General features: G+C 51.1%; 2 protein-coding genes across 2 annotated transcripts; one reads left to right on the top strand and one right to left on the bottom strand.

Annotated features, from left to right (window-relative positions):
• The first annotated feature begins 680 nt into the window (after positions 1-680).
• Prr29 (proline rich 29) lies at positions 681-2,559 on the top strand. The gene is made up of 4 exons (XM_035448030.1): positions 681-740; positions 995-1,073; positions 1,223-1,329; positions 2,309-2,559. Exons 1-4 carry the CDS (start codon positions 681-683, stop codon positions 2,537-2,539), a joined length of 477 nt encoding a protein of 158 aa, XP_035303921.1. The 3' UTR covers positions 2,540-2,559.
• A 1,075-nt stretch (positions 2,560-3,634) lies between these two features.
• Positions 3,635-9,251, bottom strand: Icam2 (intercellular adhesion molecule 2). The gene is made up of 4 exons (XM_035448029.1): positions 8,805-9,251; positions 6,720-6,992; positions 5,352-5,660; positions 3,635-3,963 (listed from the first exon to the last, which is right to left on the bottom strand). Exons 1-4 carry the CDS (start codon positions 8,863-8,865, stop codon positions 3,776-3,778), a joined length of 831 nt encoding a protein of 276 aa, XP_035303920.1. The 5' UTR covers positions 8,866-9,251; the 3' UTR covers positions 3,635-3,775.
• Between the last annotated feature and the right edge of the window lie 5,109 nt (positions 9,252-14,360).

Here is a 14,360-nt window from a genome sequence, read left to right on the forward strand (position 1 = left end):
GCCCACCTTCCCCTCTGCTGAGGGCGCAGTGAGCAGTTCAGCTTTTGAAGAATTGAGCGAATCAGTGGGGGGGACAGAATGACATACATAAAGAGCCCCAGGCATTCAGGGCCAGAGCAACAGACTGCTCTGTGAATTTGCCCAGTGTCTGCCTGGTCCAGCTCCAGAAACTACTGGGTCATTAGGACTCCCTTCTCCTAAGAATGACAGAGAGTGAATCCTCTGCCCTGGTTACCTGCCTCACACACTCATGCCAGGTCCTATAAAAGTTTCTATTCCTGTGGGACCAGGGAACCAAGTCACCCTAGCTTCTTACTCAACAAGCATGGGTCCCCCCAGGGTTAGCATCAGCACCAGGAGAAATAGGACCAAAGTCTGGGGAACCCCACACGGGGGTCTGAAGGTGGATCTCCAGAAGAGAGACCTGAGCCTCAGAACCCCAAAAGCCCCCTCAATCAGGAAGAAGAGGAGGTGGGCCAGGGCAGAAAGACCCCACAACCGGGAAGAAGAGGAGGGCCAGGGCAGAAAGACCCCACAACCGGGAAGAAGAGGAGGGCCAGGGCAGAGGCTTGAGCTGTTTCCCAGGCACCAGGCATCCTGCGATGGGCGGGTCACTGTACTCCTGGGAGGAGCCCTCCCCAGCGTCCCCAGAGCTGCCAAGGTAACTGACCTGCTAGGCCATGGCCTCTCTCGGGAGTGGAAGCTGGAGTGGCGCCCCATCACAGAGCGCAGCCCCTATGGTGAGGTCTGAGCCCAGGAGCACAGACTGTTTTGCATGGGAGGTGGGGTGGGGACTACAGAGCTGGGATGGAGGTAAACTCGGGGCTACATATGGGGTGGTGAGAACGGAGGACCCAAAATAAGACGAAGAGACTGGACTGGGGGAAGGGAGGCCATGAGCTGCAGAGACACTGAGAGGGATATGTGGGGGGTCCTGGCATGCCTCACCGCTCTTCTGCCTGGTTTGCCTGAGTCTCCCCACCCATGTCCCCAGCCCTGGGTGACCATCTTGCAGCCATTTCCTTGGACTGTCCCATCATCTCCTCTGTCTCAGCCTAGCCGCGTCAAGGAAGGTAACTTTCCCGGCCGCTCACCCGTCTCCCCTCTGCCGCACATACGTGCCCCCCCCTCCTTGAGCTGGGTACGTCCTGTATCAGTGCTGTGGGGTGGAAGGGACGGGACTTTGTGCAGGCCGGGTGGGCCTGTTGGAACCTGTTTGCAGACCTGCTGGAGCTCATGATGCTGCAGAACGCACAAACGCACCAGCTGCTGCTGGGTCAACTGGTAGCGGGAGCACTGAGCCCAGGGCCAGAGTGGCCTCACCCACAGGTGTGTGAAGGTGGGGCCCAGGGTGGAGCTCTATCTGGGGGTCCCCCACCTGGAGAAAAAAGACAGCGTAGAGTAGCAGCAGAACGCTAGCCACATCCCTGGCTGGCTGAGTGCCTTTGGCGTCTACCGCGTGCCAAGGCACGGTGTCAGCTTCTAATAGGAAGGGTGTTACCAAGTCTCCACTGCCACCCAGATGTTGTTTCCAAGGATTTCCTTCCCGACATTTCTCTGTGTAACTCAGGTCCCAGGAACCTGGTGCAGAGCTCTTTGTAGGGACTCAGCTGCTATTTGTCAAATGAACGGGTAAGGGAATGACTAGGTAGGGTGGGACAAGGCCTTGTGGAAATGTGGTATGTGTACACACCTGAGGACAGAGGGAGAGAGGGAGGGAGAGGAGAGTCCTTGGGGGACTGCAGGTGGCCTTAGGACAGGCTCTTGAGAACTGAGTAGGATTTTGACCCAGGATGGAGGACATGAGGGGTGTGAGGTCTCAGAAAGGAGGACCCAGTGGAAAGGGGGGCTCTAGGAGGCCTGGAGGGGTTCAAGGAGGGGCTCATTGGGGGAGTTTAGGGAGGTGGAGATCCTGAGTTAGGGCTGCTACCTCATATTCCCAGACCCTCTGAGGCCCTGAGGTGAGCATCTCTCCTCCTTGTGGGGCCCAGAAAGATGCAGAAAAAGGCAGATTTATAGGCTTCCAGTACCCACTCTGGAGATGCTGGGATTTTCCAGTCAGGCCCAGCACTACCTCTTGTTAGCTCTTACAGGAGTTGCTAACCCTCTTAGAGACTCAGTTCCCCTCTATGCAGAGTAATGGGGTGGGCATTATTGCCTGCACGCAGCGAAAGCTCACCGAACAGTAGCCTTTATGATAACTGCCTCTGTGCAGAAAGCAGTAAAGGAGATGGAGGAGGCGGAGCAGTGGGGGCAGGGAGGGCGGAGCCTGCGTCATCAACCCCCCTTTCACTTTGTGGACCCCCAGGTCTATACAGACAGCCAACAGGAGCAGGTGGAGGAAGAGATGGAGACGCAGGAGCAAGAACAAGAGCCTGTGGTGTTTCACCACCACTATTTGCCTTGTCCTGTGACCGTCTTGGGCCCCATGACACTCTGGCCAGCCTCTTTCCTCTCTGTTCCCCCACATCAGCCTCCCTGGCAGGGTGCACCCAGGATTCAGCACCAGCCCCCTGCCTCCAGGCAAGGGGATATGTGAGTGAGACTGGAGGGTTTGGACATGGCCAGGTCCCTGATCTAGGCTCAAAGAGCTGGCTTGGGGGATAAAGCCTCAAAAGCCACCCTGGCCTCTAACAGGGTCTTCTCTCTCTCTCTCATCTCAGGAGAGATGTGCCCCCACCCCCACCCCCCAGTGCCACAGGGACTGTTGGTGCAGATGTACCCCCAGCTTCAGGTAAGGGCTAGGTGGGTGAGTGGTGGGGCCTGGCCTGGGGCAAACTGAGATGTTAGAAGGGCCATGTGCCCTGCGGATGGGGGCTCCTGACAAGCACTGCCTTGTCCCATTCTGTGTTCCTCCTTGGGGTCCACCAAGGCAGGAAGGAGCAAGCTGAGGGTTCTGCCCCCCTAGACTACTACGATGCTGACAGCCTGCCATGAAGACAGATACTGGCCAGGCTTCACCAGCTTCTGCACAGGGCTGCCAACACTCCGGAGCGACTCTGTGCCCACGCCGGAGCCCTTCTTATCCACTCAAGCCCTCCACCCTGGGACATCAGGCTCTACTCCACTATCTTGAGCCAGCTGTCCTGGAGTGAAAACTCTTCAAAGTCCCTCACTGACCCAGAAGCCACACAAACACCATTAATCCACTGTCTGGTCCAGAGTAAGGCCCTGACACCAAAACCACACCCAGCTGGTCTTTGAACCTCTCTCCTCTCTGTGGTGTCACCCTTGGGCCTGCAACAGGGCAAGAGAGAAAAGGATGGTTCCTGTCTCCAAAGGCCTTAGGGCTCCTGGAGGGCAGCATGGGGGGTGGTGTGGGGAGAAGGCCAGCTGGGAGGCCCCTAGGGCAGACTCCACTTCCTTGAGCCTTCTTTTGCTGGATTCCGTTGGCAGAAAGGAGAGCCATAGCCCTGTCCTGACTCAACCAGGAACAATCTGAGATTCCCAGGGCCATGTGCAAACAGATGTCTGGGTAGACGTCTGGGGCCTGGCCTGCAGAGGTTCTGAAAAATTCTGGGGAAGAGCAGGGAGGTGGGGAGTACCGAAGAGACACGGGGTGAGCAGGTGACACTTAGTACCTTCCTTGTCACAGGTGTCTGTTATCCCAGGAGCAGACATGGAGGGCACAGGGTGAAATCCAGGTATTTGTATTGAGGCTAAAAAAGGAAATGTCCCTAGAGTCTTGTGCCGCTGCCACAGTCCATCAGCTAGACCACACCCTGAAGGCACCAAGTCGAGTTCCAGCAGCCACCAGGGGCCTGGCAACATCAGCTCACATGGCACGTTGCCGAAAGGCTCGGGGCAGCCTCCTCCAGGCAGCTAGAACCCCATAGGTGCCTGTCCGCCTCCTGTGCCAGTGCTGACCGAGGATAAAGCAGAGCAGGACGGATGTCACAAATAAGAACAGCAGTAGTGACACCACTACGATTATGATGACCATCTGGTTGTCCTGAATAGGCTCTGGGGAGGAAGAGGCAATAGAGTTAGAGATCTGCAGATGCCAGGCACCCAGGGAGTCTGCCCATTACCCCTTGCCCACTGTGCATTCCACAGTCAGCCTGGTAGCAGAGAGCAGTGGCTTAAGGCGTCTGCCCCCAGTGTGACTAGTAAGAGGAAGGTAGACTGCTCTCTAGGCCATAACGCAGAGCAGACACCCTTCCTCCAGCAGCTCTTGAGACCAGTCTATAGAGTCTGAACTCCATGCTGTTGTGGAATATCAGCTGAAGATGTGTTACATGGGTTTGTGCTACAGGTCATTTGTTTAATGATGCAAAGATGTGTTGCATTCTTTTTTTTTTTAAAGATTTTATTTATTTATTATGTCTTCTGCCTGTGTGCCAGCAGAGGGTACCAGATCTCATTCAAGCGGTTGTGAGCCACCATGTGGTTGCTGGGAATTGAACTCAGGTCCTCTGGAAGAACAGTCAGTGCCCTTAACTGCTGAGCCATCTCTCCGGCCCCATGTTGCATTCTTTCATGCTGCATTTGTTTAACTCTGTGAAGCTGGGTTACTTTACCTGTCTAAAACACCTGATTGGTCTAATTAAGAGCTGAACGGCTAATAACAAGGCAGGAGAAAGGATGGGCAGGGCTGGCAGGCAGAGAGTATAAATAGAAGGAGAAAAAGAAAAACAGGAGGGGGGCTGGAGAGATGGCTCAGCAGTTAAAGGCACTGACTGTTCTTCCAGAGGACCTGGGTTCAAATCCCAGCATCCACTTGCAACTCAACATTAACTCCAAGATCTGACACTCTCACATAGATGTACTTGCAGGCAAAACACTAATGCATACAAAATAAAAGCAAATAAATATTTTTTAAAAAGCTGACTAGATTATTTGGGAGCTGGGTGGCAGGCCCCCCAAAGAGAAAAGAGTAAAAAACAAAAACAATAAAACAACACCATGGCCCAGAGAATGTCATGGTCAGATTTATACAAGGTCCCTTCTCAGGCAGAGCTGAGTGAGCTGCAAACAAGCTCATTTACAACAGGCTTTGGCCACCAAGAATCACAGAGCTGCTGCGTGCTCTGGAGAACCTGTGGGTCAGGCCAGCCAATCTTCTCATTGTAGAAAGGGACCATAGCTAGAGAGAGCTTACTACCATGGTCAAGGCTACACAATGCTCAACAACGGCCCAACATAGTTCCATCCTGAGAATTCAGGATGGAACAGTTGAGTTCTCCTGGCTTCTGGAAAAGTTAGTGTTCAGTTTGGAACTGGGAAAGAGAGTCTCAGGATTCTACATGCACATCAAACCATCTAAGAGTTTTCTCTTCTGAGGGTTTTCTTTCCCCACGGTGCCAAGAAGGACATTCGCCTCTGCCCCTCTCAGCCCAGAGTCTCCTTACCGAAGACTTCGAGGATCTGGGACTCTGAGATGCTGCGGATGATGTACCCGCCATGGGGCCGCAGGTCCAGCTCAGCCTGGCAGGAGAAGTTGAGGTCATCCTTCGTTAAAGCTGTGCTGTTGAATCTGACCGTGGCCTCAAGTTCAGTTCCCTCAAATGTCTGGTTCTGCAGGGTCTCTCTACCACGGAGGAGAGTGAGCGTGAGGCTCTCAAGGGGCTTCACAGCCAATGTCGTGCACTCAATGGTGAAGGTTTCACCCACAATTACCCGAGGGGGCTGCAGCCTCAGTGTGACCTGAGCTGGAGGTTCTGTAGGAGACAAAGGAGGAAGGCCACTCAGGATGAAACTATGTCCCTGCAGACCCAGCCTGGCCAGGGCCCATCTCCTGGTATCCCAGGTTCCTAGCTGGACCTGAGACAGGAAGTGAGCTGGGGCTTGGCCTGCTCATTGGAAGGAGGAGGAGAAGGAGGAGGAAGAGGAGGAGGAGGAGGAGGAAGAGGAAGAGGAGGAGGAGGAAATGTATCATGGAGGATGTCCTGGATGTTAATTCTGTGGGCATGATTTAGAAAATGGAAAGGGGGTCTACAAAGAGGAGAAACAGAGATCATAGACCCAACTAGAAGGATATAAAAAAAAAAAATCTGGACCCATCTCCATCCCCTCCAGATACTAAGCACAAATTTTCAATTTAAACAGCTGGGTGGCTGTGCTTGTGAGCACTTGGAAGGGAGCACCTATGCACTATGCACGTGGGCCCCGAGGAGCTAACTGAGCCTCCTCATGAAGCTGGGGCATGAGTCAGGTTTGTCTCACTTCTCCAGTCAGGTTCAAGACCAATGCAATTCCAGATCACTGAATAAGGACTATGGGGGTACCCTGGTTCCCTTTTAAACTACTCCACTCAACCCCACCCTACCTAGACTTAGAACATCTTTTTTTTTGATGCATCAATGTTGGTAATGGGTTGCAGTGAAACACCTGGAGCTAAGATGCTGAGCGAACCCTGGCTTATCCTGGCAGGTGTGTATACGGTGCCCACACGTGGTGCCCACACGTTTGCCACGGTCCTCAGGGGATGACGAACACTGCGTGGCACCTCCACTTCCTCTCACTGTGTGTGGTGCCTGTGCAGTGCTCTGGTGGCTGAACTGGGGTGGCTGAACTGGGGTGGCTGACTTTTCCACCTGTGCAAACCTTGGCTGGACTGACCTTCTTAGAGCAAGATTCAAAACCTGCTCGGTCTGCTTCTGGGGTGTGGGAGGGCTCATGGAGTCCAACCAAGGGTGTAAGCAGAGCCTGAGCCCTCCAGCCTGACCTGCTTGTGGCTCAGGAGCCCGGGGAGGTGTGGACCAGGCACAGACACTCACGGAATACTGTGATGTTGAGATCCTCTGAGCGCTGCTGCTCCGCACAGGTGAAATGGCAGATGAGTTTCATGTCGTGGGACGCGTTTGAAACCAAGAACTGTTTCCACTTCCCTTGAGGGTGCTCTTCCAACATCATCTTGCTCATGGTGGTCTCCAGGCCACCCACTTTCGGATTGTCACAGCTTGTGCTACAGTTCACTTTCCAAGACTCCCAGGCTTCTACGACGTGCTTCTCTGACCATATGTAGACCTCAAAGGCCTTCTCACCAGACCCTGTAAGACCAAAAGCACCAGGCAGCAGGGGTAGTCTTTGACGCCTGCCTGCCCTGGGGGTCTCTATTACCAGCAGTTGTAATTAAGGCTCAAGAAGACAGGTCACCTTTGGTCCCTCGCCCCATCCCCAGGCCAGGCCTATAGAGGCCAGCACCCCGTAACGCCCTGTGACCTTTCCTCTAGTCCCTCTGTCTGTCAGCACTAGGTCAATCTTCCTCACGCCTATCTCTGGCTGTCTTAAGCTCCAGTTCAAAGTTTCCTCTGTCACAAAGACACCTCTGAGAATGGACGGAAGCTCTGAGCTCACACAACCACAGAGAACTGCCAGGGTGCCTTTTGGGTAGTGGTAAGCTCCAGGGATAGGGAGGGGAGGGAGGGGAGGGAGGGGAAGGAGGGGAGGGAGTAGAGGGACTCTTTTTTGTTTTTGGAGACAGTTTCTCTGTGTAACAGCCCTGGTAGTCCTGGAACTTGCTTTGCAACCAGGCTGGCCTCAAACTCATAGAGATACACCTGCCTCTTCCTCTGCCTCCCAAGTACTAGGATTAAAGACATGTGCCACCATTGCCCAGGGGGATTCCATTTTTAATAACACTGTTAATAAAAGATAATGATAATTACATTGGAGCAAAGATGGAGGTAGTGAACCTTGTGAATGTTGTGGGAGCATGTTCCAGATAAAGAGAACTACTGGCTCACAGACCTGCCATTGGGAGCATGCTCTCATGAAGCAATGGAGAGCCAGAATGGCAGGAGCTTAGCTAGCAAGAGGAATGTTAGCAACAAAGACCAGGAAAGCAACAGGCTACCATGAAAAGGACCGATTGCACTAATGACTCATATTTTATGTTGATGCTCTGTAGACATTGTGAAGCTTCTAGAAGAAGGCTGGGCCTGAGTTTTGCATGTTTCTCATTATGCTGACCACACAGCCCTGTGCAAGACAGACATTTGCAAAGTATCTGGTATGTGAAGATGGAACCCTCAGTACTCACTGCTAGGTGAGATGGGGTTTCCACTGTGAGGACCAAGAAGGTCCTAGGTCCCAGCCAGCAGGGCTGCTATACACGGCCTGTGCTTTCTACCTCCCCACACAGCCCACTCAGCCACCAGCTAGTGGTATGTAAGTAAGTGGTAAAAGACGGGCTTTCCATTGAGGCCAGCCTGGTTGCAAAGCAAGTTCCAGGACTACCAGGGCTGTAGACAGTGCTGGATTTGGACACATTTGCCATGCACTGGCTGCGCGGCCTAGGGTTAGACGCATTCTCTCTCTGAGGCCCAGTTTCTTCATCTGTTAAGAGGGCTAATGTGCCCTCCAGGGTCCTAAGTGCAAGCAGGCTTGAAAGCGTTAGGCAGATTGTCTAAGGCACAGGGCACTCACTCAGCACCTAGTGTCCTTCCATGTCTCCTTGACCCACTGCAAAGGGTTTCATTTTCATTTTGCTGTCCTAGTGAGCACAGTGCCTTCTGCTGCCCCCTGCTGTTCACTAGGCTCCTTTGGCACACTGTCTCGTCTTCACTTAGACCCTGGCATCCCTACCCAAGTCCCCTATTAACCCACTCCTCACCATCCAACCTTGGTAGCCTATCATATCAACATTCTCAGAGCCCTGGGCTTGTTCCATCCAGTAACCCAGAGGCCATGATCCTAGCCACTGCCTGAGGTCATGGAAAACCAAAGCCAGGCTGTCACAATCTTCTGTATCCATGGTGGAGAGGCCCCTGTGGCCCTCCTCCCCAATATAAAGCCTAAGGAACAGTGTAAAACTCCCCACCCTAAGATGCCACGTGCTGGGACTCCTGGGAACCACTTACCTAGGCAGCAGAGCAGGGCAAGAAGGGTTATAGGCAGGCTCCGGCAAGCAAAAGAAGGCATCTCAGGCGGGGTCCGTGGGGTCTATGGGCTCCAGGGGCACAGCCGACAGCTGCCTGGAGGGAGATGGAGAGATGGACACCACAGATTGGGGAGTGAAGACTGGAGCTCTGAACTGAAATCCGTAGTCTTCTCTGCACCAATGATCTCATTTCCTCTCATTATCTGAGATCAGGAAGCCATATGCACAGGCCAGCTCCCAAGCCTTCAGGCCCTCAAGAATTCAGGCAGAGGAAACTGGGAAGCAGCTGATAAGCAGGGGTGTAACACGGTCCTCCCACGTGGCTTGCTCCCTGTGTAGGGTTAGGAGAGCAATGGGACTCTCATTCAGGGAAGTGTATATGGCCCTCGGGAGAGCATGTGGGCATGCATTTACGTGTGTGTGTGTGTGTGTGTGTGTGTGTGTGTGTGTGTGTGTGTGTGTGTGCACATAGAATTCCTATTTCTGTGTATGGGTAGAATGAGGCTCAGATCTGGGGAGTCCTGAATCCCTCCGGGCCTCTGTTGTAGTCATCTCTGGAGAGATAATATCCAAAGTTGGAACAGCATCATGCAGCAATCCCCTGCTAATGCCCTGCTTGTGTCTGCACACCTGAATGCCTTGCTTAGTTTCCAGGAGAAGCCTAGCCCTAACTCAAGTCAATGTAGGGACCACATGGGGCTCAGAGATTGCAAGAGGGCAGCCCACAATGGTCTCCAGTGGCCCAGCCCCAGGAAGTCAGGGAACACACTGGCTACAGCCTATTCCCAAATCCTAGGCCCTTCCTTTTCTGGCTTGTCAGTTAGTGCCTTCCTGAGCATCTATCCTCCAGGCAGGGCCTTGGTCTGAGAAGCCTAGAGCCCAGTGCCTTCCAGGCAGGCTTTCTCACAGGCGGTGAGCTTTTATGGGATAGAAGACCTTCCCAGGCAATGCTGTGCTCACCATGTAGCCAACCTTACTCTCTGTTCTTAGGTCCTCCAGGACAGGTAGGGCAAAAGTGGGCCTCCTTGATTTCTTGGTGGAATGTGAGAAAGGGCCTATCTGAAGGCAGTCCCAGAGTTTTGAGGGTTCATTATCTGAGATCAGGAAGTCAGCTCCCAGACTACTGCAGCCTCCAGAAGTCAAGCAGAGGAAGCTTCCACAGCTCAACCGTGACCCGGGGTTCCTGGGTTGGAGAGTACTATGGCATCCTGCCATTCTCACAGTTCTGTGAACAGCTGGCTAGTGCAGCTGTTATCAGCGTGGATTCAGGGACGTCCCTGCATGAGGATTCGGGGCTTTGGAATCACGACAGACAGAAGGGAAGGACAGAGTGACAGAGAGGGAGAAGTGGAGTGAGGTCAGGGGGTCTGATCTCACATGAGGCTGACAGAGTGCTGGGGACAGGGGACAGGTCAGCTGGAAGGGTCTGGGTGGCACAGTGGAGACTGACCTCCTCTGGGTCATATAACAACAACAACAGTGGCGATAATAACACAGCAACACAGACAGACAGACATGACTTAGGGAGGGAACAAGTGCTTATTTCATTTTGGGGATGTTGGTGACTAAGATGCCATGGCTTCATCCACGCTAGGCCAGTGCCCCGAGCTGCATCCCTAGTACTCTTGGCACTTTCCATTTTGAGACAGGGTCTCACTAAGTGGTCCACCCTGGCCTTGAGCTCACACCGTAGTTCAAGTTCTGAGAAACTCACCAACAGGCAGTTTGTGAGCATTGTAGTGTGTCCACACAAACCTAGATGGAACAGATAGATACTACATACCTCATGTACATGCTATACTTGAATATAACTGCAGTATAATAGGTTGACAATAATGTCACCAAGGATCTGGGAGCAATGTGTTGAGTTACAGTGTTAAGATGGCTATGATGTCTCTAGGTGGTATGACTTTTCTAGCTTCAATGTAATTTTCTGGGACCCCTGTTGAACATGTAGCTTGTCACCAATTGCAATGTCTTGGGGCATGCAGCTGTACTCACTTCCTGCTGGTCATTGTCAAAGTACTCTATAATTATTAACTAATTGCTCCTAAACTCTACAAGCTTAGGTACTCCTACTGTAATCATCTCCTGGAAGGGGAAACTGAGGCACAGAGGGGCTAAGTGGCTTGGTCAAGGTCATATACCTAGGAAAGAGTGAGACAGGAGACTCCATGAGACAGGCAGCTGTGGTAGCTGATGAAGCCCACCAGAGCAGGGGCAAAAGAAGTGAAGGTCAGATTCCCCAGAGACCCTTGGGAGGGACATGCTAGGCAGCTGGAGGCCAGAGGAAACGTCCTGACCAGGCTCAAAAAGAAAGCAAAGAGCTATCACCAGAACAACTGTGGAAACACAGCAGGGTTATAAAAAGGCATCACAACAGAGAGGACAAGGGAGGCTGCCCCAGGGCTGGGAAGGGAAGTTTTCTTAGGGGGAGTTTCACTTTGTAAGATCGGTCCCGAAGATTAGTTTTGGAACAATGTGAATGTGCTTGGCTGAAAATAAATAAACATCTTATATGTATAGTACCATAAGTAAAAAAAAGTAACTAAGCCAGGCGGTGGTGGCCCATGCCTTTAATTCCAGCGCTTGGGCGGCAGAGAGAGGCAGGTGGATCTCTGAGTTCAAGACCAGCTTGATCTACAGGAGTGAGTTTTAGGACAGCCAGGACTAAACAGAGAAACCCTGTCTAACACACACACAAACAAAAACCCAGTGTGCTGGCTCAGTTGTATAATTCTAGCACCACTTAGATGCTGAGATTGCTGGACGGTGAGTTTGAAGCCAATCTGGGCTACTCTCAACCTCTTTGCCCAACAATAAAAAATAAAGGAGACTATAAAATAATGTATGCCATAAAATATGGAACAAAGTGAACCAAATCTCAGAAAAATTAACTTTTCAGACTTAATTTTCGAAGGAATAAAATGTCTGAGTGGGGGCTGCTGAGACGGCTCACTCAGAGGGTAGAATAGTTAGGCTCTTGCTACCAAGCCGATGAGCTAAGTTTGATCCCTGGAACCCATGTGGTAGCAGGACAGAACTGACTCCCACAAGCTGCCCTCTGACTTCTGTATGTGTGCTGCAGCATGCATGTGCACCCTAAAATAAGACGTAATAAAATATAAAAGAATGACAATTACTTTCTCAATTGCTATGCAGATTCAGTGAGATTCCAGTTAATCCCAATAAGGTTGTTAATGGAATTTGAAAGCTGATCATAAAGTGTTTGTGGAAAGATAAAAGATCAAGTCGAATGGGGAGAATAAGATGGGCGATTTGCTCTTTGAATAATGAGATTTAATATAAAATATGAATATGGGTATAGGGAGATTAATTAAGTGGGTCCTAGTTTCTAGAACCTAGAAACACACCTGACTAACGCATGACAGTGGTGACACTGTGGATGACTGGGTAAAAGAAAGGTCTGTTATGTGAGGCTGGATCAACTGATTAACCAGGTGGGGATAACATCACATGGCATGCCCACATCACATCAATTGGAGAACTCAATTCCATGCACCATATGTAATTATGTGTGAAAGAAAACTCTAGAAACACTGACAAGAAAATATAGGAGGGTATTATGTCATTAGGGTAAGATATTAGTCAAGACTTTAAAACTGTCAGTCATAAACAACAGGGCTAGGGCTGTGGCTCAATGGGTAGAGCACTTCCCTGGCACGCGCAAGTCATGGGCTCTATCCCAGCACTGAAAAATAAACCGTTGATAACTGAGTACATCAAACCCACAAAACAATGTCAAAGGAAAGAGGACACTACTTTTAGCTCAACAGTTGCCAGGAAATTAAGATGAAAACCACATCTACTAAGTTGGCAGAGGTTAAGAAATCTAAAGGTCAATTTTTGGAGAAGTTACAGGTCAATAACAGCTTTTACAATTACTAATGGGAGAGTATATCAGTTCCCCAGGGAACAACAAGATGTTATCTTGCCAAGCTGAATAAAAACTGACTTATTTTATTTGGTATTTTTATGTGTTTGTGACCAGAAGAGGGTGTGGGATGTCCTAGAGTTATGGTGGCTGTGAGCCACCACCAGAGAGCTGGGTTGGAACGCCCATCCTCTGCAAGAGCAACAAGCACTCTTAACCACTGAGCCATCTCTCCAGCCCAAAGCTAAGTAGCCGCCTCCCTGTAGCGTACAGTTCTTCTCTTAGATACATACATGTCCTGGGAGAACTTTTGTGCCTAGACTCAGGAAACATATCCAATCTCTTTATGCTTCCACGTCCTCATCTGTAAAATGGGATTCATGATAGCATCTCCTTCATAGAGTTGTTGTGTGAGTTAAATGAGTTCATTTTCCCTCCTTGAGACAAAGTCTTCAGCAGTCCTGGCTGGCCTCAAATACGATACACACCTTGAAGTCCTGATCCTTCTCTCTTTACCACCCACATGCTAGGATTTCAGGCAGCTGCCACCACATCTGGCTTAAATGAGTTGATGTTTTAATGTATCTGGAATGCTAGGCACTGTGTAATCATCTCACAAAATAAAAATAAGCATGTTTGTATGGCCAAACACTTCAGAGAAGAAACTAACACAAAATTCTAGCAAGTGTGTAAAAAGAGAGTGGCCCCTGAAGAGCTAGGCCCATGAAAACTTTAGTGACATTTCACCCACAGCCGTTACATTTCTGTGCACTATGGTGACAGATATGTCACAGACAACTTCTCACACATTACGTGTTCAATTTTACAAAAATACGAAGAAGAAAGGAAAGTTCCTGAATGTCTATAAGGAAGAGGAGGCTTGGTGGGAATGTGGGCCATAGCGTTGACGGCTCCTGTCACTGACTTGCATGGTTCTCAGGAAGAGAACCATGGTGCTCACTTGAGAGAAGGGGACTGGACGGCAGTGGTGGTGCAGATCTAATAGTCCCAGAAGGTAGAGGCAGGCAGATCTCCGAGAGTTCAATGCTACCTTGATCTAGAGTGAGCTCCAGGACAGCCACTGCCACATAGAGAAACCCTGTCTCAAAAAACGGGGGGGGGGGGGGAACACGGGGGGGGGGGACTTTCTCTTTCCAGGTCACAACTTGGGGGTAAGAAAGCCTTGGTCCTGCTGGGTATGGTGGCCCATGACTTTAATACCAGCACTCGCGAAATAGAATAAGATTGATCTCTGGGAGTTCCAGGACATCCAGGGCTATGTTTCTAAATCTGTCACCTACATGGATGCCACCCAGAGGGGGAAGGGAAGGAAGAAAGAAAAAACAGGAAACAGTCACTAAGGCGGGGCCAGGGTGGTATGCTGGGGACAAAGACAAGAGCTTCAGAAGTTTTGAAGGAGGAACTCCCTCTGGGGATGGCCCAACCACTGTGCTTACCAGAGTGGGGTGGGAGAGCCAAGGCCTAGAGACAGGAGTTCAAAAGTTCCATGCTGCTGGGTTCGTTGGAGGGGAAGTGGGGAAGCCAGAGGCTGTGACTTACCGTGCGGGGGTTCAAGCGCTGACAACTGGGGATCCTGCCACAATGTGGTGTAAAGTTTCTACCGGTTCACATTTAACTCAC

The sequence above is a fragment of the Cricetulus griseus genome, chromosome 7, assembly GCF_003668045.3.
Source record: "Cricetulus griseus strain 17A/GY chromosome 7, alternate assembly CriGri-PICRH-1.0, whole genome shotgun sequence".
Taxonomy (NCBI): Eukaryota; Metazoa; Chordata; class Mammalia; order Rodentia; family Cricetidae; genus Cricetulus; species Cricetulus griseus.

Coding starts and splice junctions, on each gene's coding strand:
- Prr29 (XM_035448030.1), top strand. CDS start 681: ATGGCCTCTCTCGGGAGTGGAAGCTGGAGTGGCGCCCCATCACAGAGC. Junction 1,074..1,222: donor GCCTAGCCGCGTCAAGGAAG/GTAACTTTCCCG, acceptor ACCTGTTTGCAG/ACCTGCTGGAGCTCATGATG. Junction 1,330..2,308: donor CAGAGTGGCCTCACCCACAG/GTGTGTGAAGGT, acceptor GTGGACCCCCAG/GTCTATACAGACAGCCAACA.
- Icam2 (XM_035448029.1), bottom strand. CDS start 8,865: ATGCCTTCTTTTGCTTGCCGGAGCCTGCCTATAACCCTTCTTGCCCTG. Junction 6,993..8,804: donor TGCCCTGCTCTGCTGCCTAG/GTAAGTGGTTCC, acceptor TTGGTCTTACAG/GGTCTGGTGAGAAGGCCTTT. Junction 3,964..5,351: donor CCAGATCCTCGAAGTCTTCG/GTAAGGAGACTC, acceptor CTTCCTCCCCAG/AGCCTATTCAGGACAACCAG.